Source organism: Phoenix dactylifera, chromosome 17, assembly GCF_009389715.1.
Source record: "Phoenix dactylifera cultivar Barhee BC4 chromosome 17, palm_55x_up_171113_PBpolish2nd_filt_p, whole genome shotgun sequence".
NCBI lineage: Eukaryota > Viridiplantae > Streptophyta > Magnoliopsida > Arecales > Arecaceae > Phoenix > Phoenix dactylifera.
Genome location: NC_052408.1, coordinates 4,246,516 through 4,263,470, shown reverse-complemented (window position 1 = coordinate 4,263,470; position 16,955 = coordinate 4,246,516). Strand labels below are relative to the sequence as shown.

At 36.8% G+C, this 16,955-nt stretch overlaps 1 protein-coding gene and 1 long non-coding RNA gene across 3 annotated transcripts; one reads left to right on the top strand and one right to left on the bottom strand.

The window, feature by feature from the left end:
- The first annotated feature begins 1,394 nt into the window (after window positions 1-1,394).
- On the top strand, window positions 1,395-6,136 carry LOC103696934. The gene is made up of 3 exons (XR_005506637.1): window positions 1,395-1,601; window positions 1,685-1,750; window positions 5,845-6,136. It is a non-coding gene; the product is annotated as an uncharacterized LOC103696934 (long non-coding RNA).
- Window positions 6,137-7,949: 1,813 nt separating this feature from the next.
- Window positions 7,950-15,841, bottom strand: LOC103696935 (peptide methionine sulfoxide reductase A5). 2 transcript variants are annotated; one of them, XM_008778663.3, is made up of 4 exons: window positions 15,413-15,834; window positions 13,674-13,786; window positions 13,025-13,169; window positions 7,950-8,442 (listed from the first exon to the last, which is right to left on the bottom strand). In XM_008778663.3, exons 1-4 carry the CDS (start codon window positions 15,698-15,700, stop codon window positions 8,245-8,247), a joined length of 744 nt encoding a protein of 247 aa, XP_008776885.1. In that variant the 5' UTR covers window positions 15,701-15,834; the 3' UTR covers window positions 7,950-8,244. The 2 variants fall into 2 exon arrangements, with proteins under 2 accessions (XP_008776885.1, XP_038970705.1); XM_039114777.1 differs by lacking the exon at window positions 7,950-8,442 and adding an exon at window positions 9,191-11,426 and having other exon boundaries at window positions 15,413-15,841.
- Between the last annotated feature and the right edge of the window lie 1,114 nt (window positions 15,842-16,955).

Here is a 16,955-nt window from a genome sequence, read left to right as displayed (position 1 = left end):
AGGATTTTCCTTAGATGACACCTATATAATGGAGTAGACATTGGAAATAAATGAGAAATATAGTGATGATATGCTTGCGAAGATAAGGAGGAATAGAGTAGAGGTAGTTTTCCAACAAATCTAGAGGAATCAAATCCTAAGGATTATGGCTTACAAATGATACACACTTTCAACTTCAAACTGTTGGGAGAAAAAGTTGGTGTGCATAGTTTAATAACAGTTGAACACGATAAGGTATGAGAGTGTGGGTGACCAAGAAAAAGAGGTAGAGAGAATGAAGCTTTGGTCATCACATCGTGTCCATCCTTTGAGATGGGGGAGACTTTGCTTAGCTGTAGATTGGTCGGTGATGCTAGAGGAGGCCAGGATCATGGGATCTTTCCCTGTGCCATCCTTCTTTTCCATGACCAAGACAAGCATAATTTGCATTGGATAGGGAGGAGATGGAGACTGGGGAGATGGAAAACCTCTAAGGAAAAATGGTAGAAAGAGAAAGAGAGAGAGAACATTTCCATCAATTCCTCAATCCATTTCTTAGTTTATGCACCAATAACATATGAAAACCCCATCCATATCAATTGCAAAGGGTTCGGGTTGTACCTTTCAAACGAATGAATGATTAATCTTTTTTCATGACATTAGCCGTTGGATCACACCTCACACAAATCTCATAGTATACCGAACTTCTTTATTTATCTACCTGCACATATCTCGAAGTGGCTATTGCACAATCCATTGGTGGTTCACACCAAGGAATGTAAATCCTTCTTTCACGTGACATATACAACTTCTGTTCAACTGTGGAAAGGTCAATACAGTACACATGGTGCTAGCAAAATATGACCCGACCTATAAACCGACCTGTAACAAAAAGATTTGGGTTTGAGCTAAACAGGTTCGGATCATAAATAGGTTAACCCGTTTAACTATTTAATAATCGGGTTGGGTTCGGGTTCCAGCCCCATGACCATTTTAACCTGTTTAATAATTAGGTCGAGTCGGATTAGGTAGGTTAAACATGTTACCTTTTTATTAAATATGTTAATAGGTTAACAAGTTAAGTAGGTTACCTATTTATTAGATATGTTAAATGAGTCGGGTAAAGTTACCTATTTATTAAATATAGTATGTTCATATTTCAAAATTTTGATCTGTTGAGTAAATATATTAGTTTCAGATTTGAAATTTTTTGACCCAACTAGCATTTGGCCGGACCCATAAACCGATCCAACTTGATTGCCACCTCTAGCTAGGTATCCCGGAGCAAAAGGGCAACGAAGGAAGGAAAATTTGGATGAAACTGCAAAATCAAACAATGTGGCCTTTTCCTAGAAAATCAAACTTTCAGCGGACTTGTTTGCAAAATGCACTTAAAGAGAGGGAGGAGAAGTCTACGAGAGAACAGAAAAAATGTCCTCCAGACTTGCACACTAGGGTTTCGACGGCGATCAATAAAATAAGAGGGTTTGACGGGAGGGACCTTGCAAGCAATACCACTCACCCCACATCATCCCTCGATCTCGCTCTCTGACCCCTCGGAGCTCCATCCCTTATCCATGGCAATCCCCGGCCCCTACTCCGGCGTCAGCTCCCTCGCCTTCGTAAGTCTCTCTCTCTGGATTTCCTTCTTCCGATTTCCTCCGGGCTTAATCCTTCTAACTGTGATCGTGATCTTGTATTATAGGTAGCTCGTGCATCGGCGTTCACCTTCGGTCTCGTCTACGGGAGCATTAAGCTCTCCTACCTCCAGGTATCAGATTGGACCTTTTCCTTCCATCCTATATCCATTCGCCAACCGTTATTCATTTATATAGCACAGGATCAGGAGCGAGATATTTTGTTATCTGCCGGATCTCGGATTATAATAATGTGATTCGTATGTTGGGATTCTTTTATATATATATATATATTTGTATTGAATCAAAGGCAGTATCTTTGATCTGATTTATTTTAAAATCCATTTAGGTGATTGTTTGGTATGCTTAGAATTATTGTTGCTGTTCTTGCTGTTTATATGCTATGCGCTGAGGTTTTCAGGGATAATTACATTCTTATTCTTTTTTCCTTCTTTTGGTGGGGGGAGGGGGAAATTCAATTAATTATTTTTAGGATGTATAGATCATAAGGAAGTTCCTATTTTTTATGATCTCCCGTTTGAAGGATTACTTGTTAACTGATGGTATAGATTTCCATGAATTACATCACGAATTTACATAGAATTAAGCACACAGCAATTAGCAAAACAGACTATTATGTTTTCCTGCGCAACTTGTGAAGTAGAATGTGTTTTGAGCACAGAGATACACACAGTCAGCTACACCTAATGATAATACATTATTTTAAGGAACTTTCTCTGTCTCGCTTTTGGACTCAAGACTGTTACTTGTGCCATTGAAAATAAGCCCAAATTTCCGGATTCAGTGATATACTGCTGGGGAGCATATAATTATGATGAAACTTTTATTATATTCTTTGAACTGATTCAGGCATATTATGAGGGCGGACATCACTGTGATGGATCCTAACATGTCATTATAATGTTGACTTGGTGGAAGAAGCTTAAATATGGATGATTAAATATCTTTTTTATAGGTCATCTGCAGGGTGTAATTTACTCCTTGTGGAGTGTAGAAGAAAATTTTGTTATTATTCACTGTTGTCATGCATCTTTGTGATGTGTGGGTTTTGATACTAAAGGCAACATAAATTTAGGCATTGTGGGTTGAGAATAAGATGAATAATACATTGGATTTGGTAGGACTATTCCTCTTGACATTGTAATGTGAATTTTAAATGAGGAAATCTATGGATGATTTGTTGCCTGGACAATCTGCCCTTAGCCATTTTTCCTACGACACATTGCTGCAGTGCAGATAGACTACCTTATGCAGAAACACATACTAGTATTGAAATTTCTTTGAATTAGCTTAGCATGGACTGCCTGGATAGTATGGTCTCAACCTTTGTACATAACATCCTGGTCAATGTGTTGCATTCTGACAGGGAGAATAGTAGTATATTTACAGAATTATTTAAATACTGAAGAATTGGGTGTCGTGGAGAATATTAGTTTTCATAGAATGCAAACTGACAGAATACATATATTAATTTTGAAGAATTCTTATTTGTTCTCGAACAGGGAAATAAGGTCTTAATGTTTTTAGGAGTCATACAGTAGTTATTTTGAAGAGCCCCGTTGTTTTGGTTATATCTCTGTTTCATGGAGACCTTAGATCATCAGAAAAGTATGTGGAGTGATCAATTTTACTTCTTCACTTTATAGTCAGCAACGTATCTGAGCCGCTCATGTTGGGTGTGGAGAAATTGGAGAAGCACATTGGCGTTATTTCAGTTCTTTGACTAACTAATCGCCCTCCCATTATAACTTTATTACAAAAAAAATGTCACCACTCCTTTTTTAATTAACAAGAATGATGACAATTTAGATATCACGGAGACATCCAAGGTTGAACTATGGATGGAGACATGGTCTCCAAGGTTTCACCAGCTAATAAAACCTGTGCTATTTTCGAACTATCCATTGTCGTCTCTCTCACGCAAAGGGAAATACATTTCTAGGGCAATGAGAGGGAGAGAGACCAATTGAACCTAGGAATATGGGGGGAAGGACCTAGGGAGAAAGGAAGAAAGAGAGGCAATCCAACAAAGTCTCTGAATGGGGTCTCTCCTTCATGCACACTTTTCTCCACTCCATCCTCCTTGGGGACAATATTATCGAGCCCACATTGCTCAACCTGCTTGGAAACCCATTCCAGCAGCCAAAACTCGATCTCTTGAACCTATTCCAGCCATCTTCAATTGATAATCCCAAGCTGCCCCACTAGGTCCCAATTCCTGCAAAGAGGCTTGACTTTGTGATGCAACACCATGATGCATGGAAGCTCATGAATGAGAATACTGGTTTGTTGGTGATGATCTTGTCATTATGAAGAACAGCAAGGTCATCTATTTTTGATTCCACCATGTTCTGCAAGAACTAATTTATGATTGATTATATAATTATATCCTCCCCCTCCCCTGCCACTCCAATTCTCTCCCCTCTTCTTACTCTGATCTTCTTTGCTCCTTCCCTTCATCTGACTGCATATTCTTCAGCTTCCTATTTGACTTCGATTCTTTCATTCTGGTGTCCTTCTCTTCACCTATGTCATCACTCCTTGCTTATGAAAAGGTCTTTGTGGAGCCCATCTCTTTGTGCTCTCTTCTTTAAATTTATAATGCTACTCTTCCTTTTTCTTTCTTGCCTTATTTTGCCATGGAATTCATGCAATCAGGTTTTTGAAGCTTTGATTTGCTGAAGTTTATAATATTTTCATTTTCAGTTTTTTGTAATTGTTTTGCTATTTTAATGCTTTTATTCGGTATATGATTGATATTGAACATCAAATGTAGGAGTGAGAGTTAGATTTTTCTATTTATTGAATCCTAAGTATTGTATAAAGAACATGCTTTGATGATTGAATATATCAAGGGTGTCTTCGCTTCTATTGGGAATCCTGGTTCATATTTCCTCTTCCCATCAATATCTGTCATTTCTCCCTTCCCCCGTTACCACTTTCCTTTCTTCCTACTTATCCTTTGCTACAATCATTTTTCAAACTGATTCCAGACTTAGTTCTGAAATTATTACATCCCTAAAACCCTATATTCAGCACTGATATACCAAGGCTACATTAGGAACCAAAGGTACTTGTCTAGTAGGACTGCCCTATGCTTTCCCTTTTTGAATGGCTTGATTTGTTGGACTTTCCAACCTTTCTCAAAACAACTGCTTTGATTAGAGAGTGAATTGGTAGGAAACATGTTTTCTCCTTTCTTTCCTCTTCTTCTTCTTAATCTTTTTTCTTGATAATAATGAGTCTAGATTTGTTTGGCAACCTGCAATATTCATATATTCACTGACTGGGCGATGAATCCATGGAATAATACTTGAGTAACATTTGGCATCTTCATTTCTTTCCTTTTATAAAATATTATGTTTTTATGTCAAAAAATCAGAACTAAAGATGTAGTTATATGTGCATAATATCAAATTCTTTACTAACCCATTATATTATGAAACTAGATTGCATATGAATTGTTGCTAAATTGATGATCCCATATAGGTTATCACAAGAAAGAAAACTATATTTACTGTACCAACAATAGTAAGCTTGTTTTCTAATTTTGTATTTTAGCTATTTATGTTCACAGCACTCTGATGTTCTTCATGATGATTTTGGATTTATTCTTTGGTTAAATGAGTAATGAGTTTGTGTTCAGAATATGACAGTTGTTCTTATAGACACAGTTTGAAAAAGGATTTTTTGTCAGTGAGTTAGCATGTGTCTGCAGTATAGATTTCCTCCCTCCTTTGAAGTGTTGCACCTTGCAATTTACCACAGATCAGGGAACATTAAAACCGTTCCCTATGCGTGCATAAAGGGTTGGAGACACTGCACTACTTTCAGTCTAATCTTGAACTTATCCATTGTTGTTTGGTAACCTTGCAATTGGTGTTTGGCTGCTTGATATCAGGAATGCTTGAATGTTTCGCAAAACTTGTCTACTTGTTGCCATCTTTACTTCCCAAAGGCATATTAAAATCGTCAGTCTTTCATTTTTTTTTCTTTCAATTGCTCTAATAGTTAGTATTCCACTCCATTTAAGAGTAATTTAGCTGCGAGCGATCTGCTTATCTTCGTACCTTTCTTTGTGAAAATATTGCATTTTCTCCCAAGTATTCTGTTCATATTAGACTGTTACAATATTATATCATGAGTACATGATCTCACACCTATAAACCCCTCTGGTGAGTGACAACATGTTTCTTCTTTTTTCCAGGCAAAGGCAAAATATGATAAAAAAGCTGAGGCAAAAGGACATCATTGAACAGGAAATGCATATCTTTGTTTCTTGTTTCACAATGACCGGATTTGAGTGTTTATTTCAATTGTTGCAGCACATGATTTACTTGTGATTCTTATCTTTCCCAAGAAAACTGCGAGGATGGTTGACATTTATTCTGATAAAAGAGGGGTTCATCTCCTAGCATATGTGAACTTGAAAAAAAATTAGAAATGACAATTCAAGTATCTCAATCATGAAACCAATAATGGTAGTTCCTTTCTTACCATGGCCAGTGTGACAGTTCAGCCTTCTGTCCTTATTTTAACAAATTTTCATGAGAGTTATATATTTATGGTGCTGGAAATTTCATAAGCTGTGGGAGGAATGCATCCTAGTGAAGACTTGGTGATGCTAAATCCGGATTAACTTATGGCACTACCACCAACGTGTTTGCTTGAGGCTGGTTTGCTATGGCAAACCGGTTCCCAGCAAGATATTCCATGATTGAAACTCAAAGCTGGCTTGACATGTGATGACTGCATGGAAGTTCTTCTGTTCTCGAATACCCAAAATTTCATCAACAAAATCCTGATAGAGATTGCCCCAGCAGAACTACACTAAAGCGAATAAATATGACAAGATCCAAATCAGGTTGATCTGCTGATTGCTCATGGATTCTCAGTTGCATTGACTTTTTTGTTGGGATGAAATTAAGTTCGTCTTTTTTAATGCAAACTTAGATATGACAGATCATTAAGTTTAGAATTTCTGCTCAATTTTTTCCCCTGGGGGGTTCCACTAAAGTTAATATTCATTTTTGAATTTTACTTAATTCTTTATTCTGAAAATCTCAAATCTTTACCTTATGTACTGGGTATGACAGAAAACAATCTTATAACACTTGCATTATCAAAAGGCATAAAATGATGGTAATGATTCATGATATTTAGTTATTTACTCCCCCTTTTACTAGTATTTTGACTAGTTTTCAGCTTATTACGCAAGCATATTCTTGTCTGTTCATTTGGCCTATGGCCTGGATAAATTTGATATGTCATGCACTATTGCAACACTTGCTGTTGAGACTATTTGACAGTTCTCATGCACTATCTTTTATCCTACCATAATCTGCTTGATTATAAAGTTATCCAGGATTGGTATTCATGTCCAACATTGAGCGGATAAAGAATCCCATTCTGTCTGTAACAAAACCAGCTTATTTTGGGATGTTTGGGTTAATTATCAGGTTATCAGGGATTGTCCACAGCCTTCAACTTTAAAAAAAGCATAGATTTTGGGTGCCTAAAGGCATGCTTTGTTTCATATAACCAGGAAACCTGTGTAATTTAAGGAACATATGTTTACAATTCCATGTACGTGTCATATAATGCTTATATAATGCTCTAATTAATACTACCAATTGTCTCGCTATCTTCAGCTGGACTTAAAAATGGTGAATACAAGGCCCAAGCAGTCTAACACACAGCTGACTGCAGTTGGACTTGCAACCTGTCCAATTACAGGCAGTGAAAATAGTTCTCTACATGCATCATATAGAAACCATTCTTCGATTGAAAGCATCTTCAAATCACATAGCCTTTCGCTTAAGAGGGGATAAGGCTGGGAAAAGAACTGGACGTGAAAACTTGCCTCATCTCATACATCATCAACTAACTGTTTATCTACTTTTTTTTTCTCTTAATCTCTGGCAACTTCAGACGTAGCATAAATCCCTTCTGTAGTCGATGGTACAATGCTCTCTCTCACCGTATACCATCACTAAGCTTTTCTGCTTGTCTCCTCCATCATCCAATTGTATATTAACTCTTTTGTTATCCTAATTTGTGGCAACTTCAGTCAACCATAAATCTGTTTTCTCAAGGATGGTATCATGCTCTTTTACTGGATGCAATCACAAAACACCATTCAGTCCTATTTCTAGCGAATATTTACAGCTAATCACCTTTCATTAGAAACCTTAGGTTCCCATGGCCTTACTGTTTAACAAGTGATTTTGAAATCAACTAATTTAACCAGAAAAGAAACCTACTGTTATACATTCATTCATCTAGCTTAGATATAGGTGGTCATGTGACAGATTGAAGTTTGAACAAAGGATTATTCCATGGTTACCTACGGCAAAGCATGCCAGGGCTCCAGACTTTTATTGATGCATGGTTATTTCCCAACTGACCTAGCCAGCACTAGATCAATTTACAGCTTGAGGAAGGTTTACTACATTCAACAGAAAGAGAAAATATTACGAATCAACTATAAATATAACACCTCCATTCCCATGCTCACCGTCCTTAAAGCTAATGGCCGTTTGCTGCAAGATTTTAGACTGGAATGCAATAACCTTCATCACACTAAACCTACCCTGTTACCACACATCTAAACCTCCCTTAAGATGGGCCAACCATTTTTTAGTATCTCATTAATCTTCGCATCGAACTTCTTTTGGATTCTTGGAGGGCAAAGCTCAGCAGCATAGCCATTCAGCTTTGCAGCTAGGCTTGATGTCATAAGTTCCTCTTCCGGCATATTTCCAATCAATTGCAGGAGAAATGGATTATGTTTCAGCTCAAATTTCTGCAAAACATACAAACCATGGTCATCATAAAGTGTTTTTAACTGAAATCAGCATCTGTGCAAACTGACAGGTGTTTTGGTTTAGGCAGGAAATTTAGAAGCAAACTACAAGCATCTGAACCTCTTTGACAAGACTCGACAAGATCTGTTGTCAACGAAGCCAATATATCTGCAATAATTATTACCATAAAGTAGGTGCCTATTGCACAATAGCTAACCTTTCTTCTGGCCCCAAGGTTTGCAAGTGAACATATAGCAGCACTCAAGTCCAAATGCAATTAAGGCCCAGTTTGGTATTGCAGCTTTTGTCTATATAGTTTTGGAGCAATAAAGCTTTTGCTAATTGAGCTTTAATAAAAAGCTGTTTGTTATTTGATAACTATATTGTGAAGTGCAGTGAAAAATATATGTTTGGTAACCAAATTGAGAAAGGGCTTTGAGTATCAGAAATGATAATAAAAGACAATGCATAGCTCTTTCAGTTATCTAACTATTTATACTATCAAAAAATATTTTTATATAACATTTTTAGTTTTCGAATTATTTATATTGATATTTTAATATTTTATAATATCATTATATTATGATAGTAATATTATTATAATGATATCACGAAGAATTAGCATTAGTATTTTCATTTCTACAGAGTTTTATAAAAATAGAAACAACTTTCCATGTTTTCTCAAATAGAGCTTTTGCAAAAAGCTTCAAATTGGAGCCTCCCCTAGTATAGATTTTTTTTTCCAGCTTTTGGAGGCTATAAAGAGCTTTAAATTTTTTACCAAACATCTCAAAATAATCCAAAAAAAACTTTTCGCCCTCTAGAAAGTACTTTTTAACCCTCCAACTGCAATACTAAATAGGGCCTAAGTCTAACTACTAAGGCTTGGCAAAAGACAGTCACATGACTCACGAGAAGCCTATTGGAAATGGGTGAAACTTATCACATAAATCTGATGAAGGCACGTAGAAGCATGCATAACCATCTGCTGTATGGCACATGCAGGACATGCCTGATCATAAGTCAGATAATTTATTCATGGAAAGCCATTCAATCAACAATTGAATCAGCTGCATAATAGGTTTGTATAACACAATATAGCCTAAATTTTTATATCAATTGGAACCATCCACATTAATGGATCAGCCGATATAGGACCAATGTCCAAAACTGTGTTGTTCAAGTTGTCAAAACTTACAACCACCAGATCCATGTCTAGTTTGGTTCATAAATAATATGGTAGTTCACTACTTTGTTGTAAGGTCTTTGTCAAGGTGATTAAGCAACAGAGAGCTGGAATCTTACCCAGAAGTTAAAATAGGTGGATGGTCAGCTCATAGTTTTTTGTAAAAATCATGAGCTGTAGAAGTCTTGTGCCATTGCCAATTGTCTGGGCTGACTTTATTAATGTTTCTTCATATTCAATCCCATTAGGAATAAGGTCCTTTTTCAGCACCAGTTCTCAAATCCTTTCCCAACTTTCTAGCCATGATATTTTAGGCCTTTTCTCATTTCTCACTCTCTAAACCAACCTTTTTATTGGTGTTGCCCTGGGTGTCTGTTGCACATTAGCATATAACAGTAGTTACATTTTAGAATCAACATGAAGGATAGAATTTGTATGCGCTTTTATGGTTATTGGGAAGACCAAGAAATTATAATGAATTGTCAACATTCAAGGGCTAAATACTTATTGGTTTGAAGTAGACTTGACATTGCTCCTAGAGTTGTCCTCCAAATTCCTTCCAATCCTTCTACTCCTCTCTGCTTAGATACTTTTCTAACCAGAAAACAGATATCAGATCATCTGAAGATACATGCTAGTACTTATTTCAAAGAACCAAATTAATCTTCTCAACAGTGAATACTTCGTTACCTATTTAAAAGCCTAGTCTAACCTTCCCTGCTTTCAGCTAGCTGGATTGCTTTTCATGCTCAGACTTTACATCAAGCCCAGTCTCCTATGGTGTTTCCTACTTCAAACAAAATGATAACTTCATAAAAACCCAAGGTTCGGAAGACCTCTCTAGACTAACATATAAAGTGATTTGAACCACTGAAAAAACAGGAATGAAGATTCATCAAACTAGGGTTTTTTTTTCCACACTCCACACTGAACACAACCTCTGGGACCCCAAATTATTAAAAAGAGAATCCTCGGTGTCATTCAATTTACTCCCTTATATTTAATTTAATACCATCATTTCAAATCCTGTTTTTACCAGATAGAGTTTTGTGAAAAAAATCTAATTACCTTCTTCAATTAAGACAAATATAAGATCCATAGTAGTTCTGATTCTCCCCTTGTTACCCATTTCTTATAACATAACTAATTTTGTTGCAATTTTCTTAGTAATTCTGATCACTATCCTTGGGTCAATATCTATAATATTTTTTTCAAGTTAAAAAACATATTACCCTGTATAACCTAAACACCTCCATCCATTTCATATTGTCTTTTGTGAGTTTCAATTAGCAGGCCAACTTAATCACCACAATATCCTCTCCCTTGTCTATTACCACCATTCTCTTGCTGCTTATGTTCCCTAACCACATTCTTTCAGACAAGGTCTAGAAACCACTTAGCAACTCTTTTTAAGTTATTCAGTAGTGAAAAAGAAAGAGATCAAGCTATCCTTTTGGTTCAATAGAAAAGATAAAATGCTGATATTCTTGTCAAAAGATCCCTATTGGGCTTTTTCCATTAACTCTTTCCTTCATAAATTAACTGCATATACAGACCCCTCTTTGACATGTTTGCAAATCAAGACCTCTCTTGTCCCAAAAATCCCCCAATAGAACACCAAGCTGATTTTCCATCATCCAAAACAAACTATATATTGTGTTTCTTCCCATGCCTCTCATTCAACATTTCAGAGCTTCTAGGTAATAAACTGCCCGTGCTTCTCAATATTCCCGTCATCAGAGTTAAGCTCCTTACCACCACCATTGCCAGAATTGAGATCTTCATTCTATCTCGAATCTGGAAAAGGCAGCAATGAGGAAAGTTCCACCTGAATCCACCTGTCCAGATATGAAAGAGAAGGAAAACCTAGAAATTCCTGCAACTAGAATTGGAGGTAAAAGCTCCAATTGAAGGTCTAAAAATTTATGCTATTAGAGAGAGGAAGAACAACATCATACCTATGTGAATGAAAAGAAAAATTGACAAAGGAAAAGCAGATGATAACTGGCCCAGATGTTCACCTTTAGCTGTTTACATTTATAAAAAAATAATGAACAAAGAAAGAAAGGACAATGGTGTTGCTGTTTGAACCATTAAGGACTAAAAAGAAGCGATGCACATAAATAAATGATGCATTGACAATCACCAAGTTTGTTTTGTCAATACTTTGAGATCTCAAGGCAGATGGTAACTCAATGTCTCCAAAGCTAGACACTTTTCTAAATGGTGGATGGTGGTTCAAAGATTATTAACAGACCAGGCTTGCTACCTGAATAATACTTTATGGCAGCGTTGAGCAGAGGTTCTATAATTATTAGTTGCAGTCTGCCATAAACTCTTTTTAGGATGCCTTTTCTGAGCTAGCTATCTCCATCACAAACTGCCTCTCAGCTATCAGAAAATGACAGGCTTAAATAATCCCTTTTGGGGGACACCAGAAATAAAGGAATGCTTAGTAGCAGTAAAAATAATTAAAACTCTAGAAGAGAATGTCTGTATCCACTACTTTCATGCTAGTGGGTGCTTATTTCCTCACTAAATTGGCTAGTGCTAAGAGCATTCTGGTTCTGTCATCAACATTGAGGGAACAAAGAAATGCTCAAAACATGTGACTTTGGAAAAAAAAACCATGAAGTTGTTTTGAGTTAAACTAGTTTAGGAACAACTCCCAAGCATGGTTCCCTTTCCATGTGAAACATACAAAAACCACAAAGGAAAATGTGAGAAAAAGCTTGGCTTCTTTATTTGTTAGTTTAAACTTCATACATGTTGTTTTAGAAGAGAAGCAAGTTAAAGTCAACTCATCCAAATACATGGCGAGTCGTACCTGGCAGGATACTCAAATTGTTTATATTCAATACTTATGTGGCAAGTCCCAAGTTGTTTCTAACTTATATGGACATGCAACAGATTAATTTAAAAACTTATCAACTGCACTTTTTTCAGTTTTATGTTTTTTCAACAAAGAAACAGCACAGGAATTACATATCGATTATCTTGTTTGCAACCAAACTTTCAGTCTTCCATGAAATTTTCAGGAGGCTAACAATCAAGAAGTTCACCAAGTACAGCACTAGGTGATAAACACTGAATTTAAAACAATTAATATGGCACAATGGTAATGTTGCTCTATTATGACATTGGAGTTCACGGGTTCAAAATATGAAACGGCATGTTTGCATATAAGGTTAAAGCTGCGCACATCTGACCCTTTCCAGAACCCGCAGCCCGCATTGGACTTCCCTTTTTTTATTTAAAACAAATTAATGAAAATAAAATGCAATATCATTTTGTGTGATAAAGATAAAAGCATCACAAAGATCACATATTCTCAGGCAGAAAACATTTGAACCTTCTGTTAGAGTATTCAAAAACTAAAGCTAAAAGGAAAATACCTGGTGTTCAGATTCAGCAGGATAGAATGTTCCTAGTTGTTGGATTTGTGTAGTCACAATACTGCCCCTACTCTTGGTCTGTTCCCTTTCTTTGCTTGCGGCAGCTAATCTAGCCTCTAGCGTTCCATTTGTGAAGATAATTGATCTGCAGAGTAAGGAGAGTCCTTGTTTAAGAGGGATCGAATTTTAAAAAAAAATCAATCAGATGATTCTCAAACATTTAGGTTATATCAGATATTATATGAACATCAAAATCTACATCTCTCCCTTGATTATATCTGCATATGTACCTGTACGCTTAAGCCTAGAACTGAAAGATATGGAGTATGCAGGTCTTGTGTTACAAGAAATGACTTCATGTTCTAATTGATTAAACTTTTCCAACTTTTGCAATATTTTTATCAACTTTCGAAAAGTGTGATGTCAATTAGATAATCCAGATTATTTGCTTGCTCCTGGGATAGGTATTAATGTAAATGTGGTCCATACTCCTCAAGGAGTGCTCAGCTATAAGTGTCATTTTAGCGGCTGCTATAGATTCAACATTGATATTTCTCAGTTTGAAAAGCTCCTTTTTTTCCCTTTTTAGAATGTCAAACACTATGAGAAGTTTGAGATCTCTTTTTTCTTTCTTTAAGAGTTCATTTACCTATACTGGTTTCCTACATCTGGTCCTTGGCCGAAAACCTGCCTAGGATCATGACTAGCCCAAAAGACATCCAAAAGCTGCTTGAATTGAATCAACTTGGGATCATATTCAACCTGGACAATGTTACCAAAAGAGGATAAGAAATAAGTACTGCTTTGAAGACATGATTACAAATAGATCAGACCATAAAGGCAAACATAAGATATTGAAAGTTTGACAGGCCAGTGTGGACAGATCTATCATAAAGAACTAAGGAATCACATCACTTTGAGAAGTATCAATGAATCTCATACCATTTCATTAAGTAATCTGGAATGCAAAATTAAGAGTTCTACCCAGATCATGGAAAAATAGCAAATGAATACAAGTATGGGAACACAATATTAATATTTTGCAAAAGAAATTGAGCACCTGGTCAGACAATAAAGCATTAAAGTTTACAAGCTTTCACCATTTGCAATTATTCTTATTGTTTGGGATGGGAATGAAATATAAACAAAGCTGATTAGCTGAAAGAAGCTGGTTTTTGATTCATTCCACTAGAAAAAAATGTGTAAACTAAAGCTTCATTATGTGCCCCACCAGCATTATGATCAACAGCTGTTGGTATCAAGGCAATCCATTCATAGCACTGAACTCAATCTGACATTTTAGAAAAAAGAAATTGTAATGATATTAATATGTTATTAGTCTAAATGCTAAGACACTGAAATTTCATTTAAAACTTGAACAACTCCTTTTTGAGTTGTACACATTCTTCCTCTAATTTTTACTTAAATTTGATGTTTTACGAGTTAGCCTTAACATGGAATAACAATGTCAACATGGAGTACCTGAGAGGGATTTGCACTGATACACTACTATCTACGAGTAGACAAGCTAGAATCTACTAAATGATAATTTTATGTTAACCCTTACACCTTCCTAAGCCATTTTGACTTTGAAATTAGATTTAACCCATATTGGTGGAGTGGTAGAGGCTAATTTTCACCAAAAAAAAAATGACATGTAAGCAATAAATGTTTAGTTATATTAAGTAAATATTTGATTAAGTAAGAAATAGTGGTAAATTCTGAATACCAGATTATTTCAGATTAATTTGTTAAAATTGAAATGAAAAACCATGTATTGTGTTAATACTAGATGACTTTTAGCTTTTAGAGAATTGACAATAGATATATTTTAGCCTTTATAGCTTAAATATTAAGATATTTTTGTGATGAAACTACGAATACTTAAAAGAAGAATTGCGATGAACTTATCCTTTAAGACTGAGCAAACTAGGATTATCCCTTCTTCCACTTTATACATTAGTAAAAGTAAGCATGTATGCAACAACTAGATTAGCAATATGATCCTATTACTGTCTATATAGATTCTTGAGAATCCTGAAGATCCAGAGAAATGCATCCTGTTAATCAGGAAGAAAATGACAAACATTATCAAGCCCTTTTAAGATGCACTGAAGGTGCTGTTACTGCTTTCTCAAACAAAAATAACATTTTAAATGAAACTTACCAGTTTCTTACTAGAATTGACATCTAAACTGGCATCATTTTCTAAATTATCAGAACAAATACCATCAATTCTGAAAAAGGAATCCGTGGTAACAATTTTCAGCAACCACCTAACCTTGTTCTCAATACCCCCAAACCAAAAATCTAAGTTTTGACAATTTAACTGAGAAACATAACAAAATATCACCGAATTCACGCAATTGAGAGTAGAATCAATCCGACCTGGACGCTCTCGGCGTGGTCTCCAAGGTTTCGGTACTCCGGGTTGGTCTTGGACCCGCCGGCATAACCGACCGAGGTCCGGACGACGCCGGGGAGGCATCCGAAGGTGGCCTCGGAACGCCAGAAGCTCCCAAGGGCGAAGACGGCAACCCTGAGGGGCTGGTTCGGCTGCCGGCGGCCGGACTCTGGGATCCGGTCGGGGAACCGGATGGCCGCCGCCAGATCGAGCAAGGCGGCGAAGAGGAGAAGAAAGCCCAGCAGGAAGAGGCTCCCACTGGGGAGCTCCATCCGATTTGGGAGCGCGGAGGCGAGAAATGGGGAAGACCGGAGGTGGGCTTCAGGTGTTTGGTTTTTAGTCGCCGAGGGAGAAGTGGTCGAAGAAATGGAGATTTGGCGAGAGTCTGATCACGGGCCTTCTAGCCCTCCCAGCCCCGTTCGAAATTTTTTGGACTTGGACATTAAAAAAAGGCCTATAGGTCGGCTTGGGCAGAAAAAAACGGCCCGACCAAAAAATCGAATTGAGCCTGAAAACTTTTAAAAATAGCCCGGCCCGGCCCGTATTTTAAAAATGGCTTGAACCCAATTAACCATTTGGAGAAACAAAATAAAGGTAAAAAAATATATTCAGTTTTAGAGAGTTCATTAAGTTGTTGGGCCATTCTGGCCCATTTTCAGATTTCAAATAAAGAAAAAATCGGGCATGTCGGATCAGGCCTGGACAAAAATTTAAGCCCGACAGTCTGCCCGACTGGGCCTGGGCATAGCCATCGGGCCTAATTTCTGCTGTAGAGCCCGACGCGAACCCGGCCCCGCCCGAATTTTGATCAGCTTTAGGCGAGAGTGGGCTCCATCTACGGCCTACTTGATGGTTGGTACGTTGGCTCGCACAGGCAAGTTAGATTAGAAACTAATCTGATAGTTTGTGATAAACTTTGTAAAAAGTTTATTACAAAGATACGTCCTAACATAAATGCATTTGGAAGCCTCAATGCATTTATAGCTATAAAGATACGTAACATTTGAGACCCTCAACAAAGTTTATCACAAAGATACGTCTCAATATAAATGCATTTGGAAGCCTCAATGCATTTATAGCTATAAAAATACGTAACATTTGAGGCCTTCAAATGTATTGGGGCCTCAATGTATTTGGACGTTCATTTTGGAACTCACTATAATAAGTGCATTTGGAGGCCGAAGCCTTGGCGAGCATCTCAGTCGCCTAAGGGTTGAGCCAGCTCAGTAGATTAGTTACATAGACCATCAAAAATCTATAGCTTGGCATTTCAATACCTGGTCGATCATGCATCCCAAGTTTAACTTGGCTCGAGTCAACCTCAACAATAGCTGTTCATGCTCGGCTGATGAGTCTAATTGCTTACATCCAATTCATTTCTTAAAGCTAACAATAATGCAGCTCTTTCAAATAATGATAGAATTATACTAAATAAGAAACCAAAGGGGAAGAGGAGGAAAACCACCTAAGGATCTCACAAAGTATGCCAATGTTACAATACTTTCTTCACAACTTGCATTAATATCT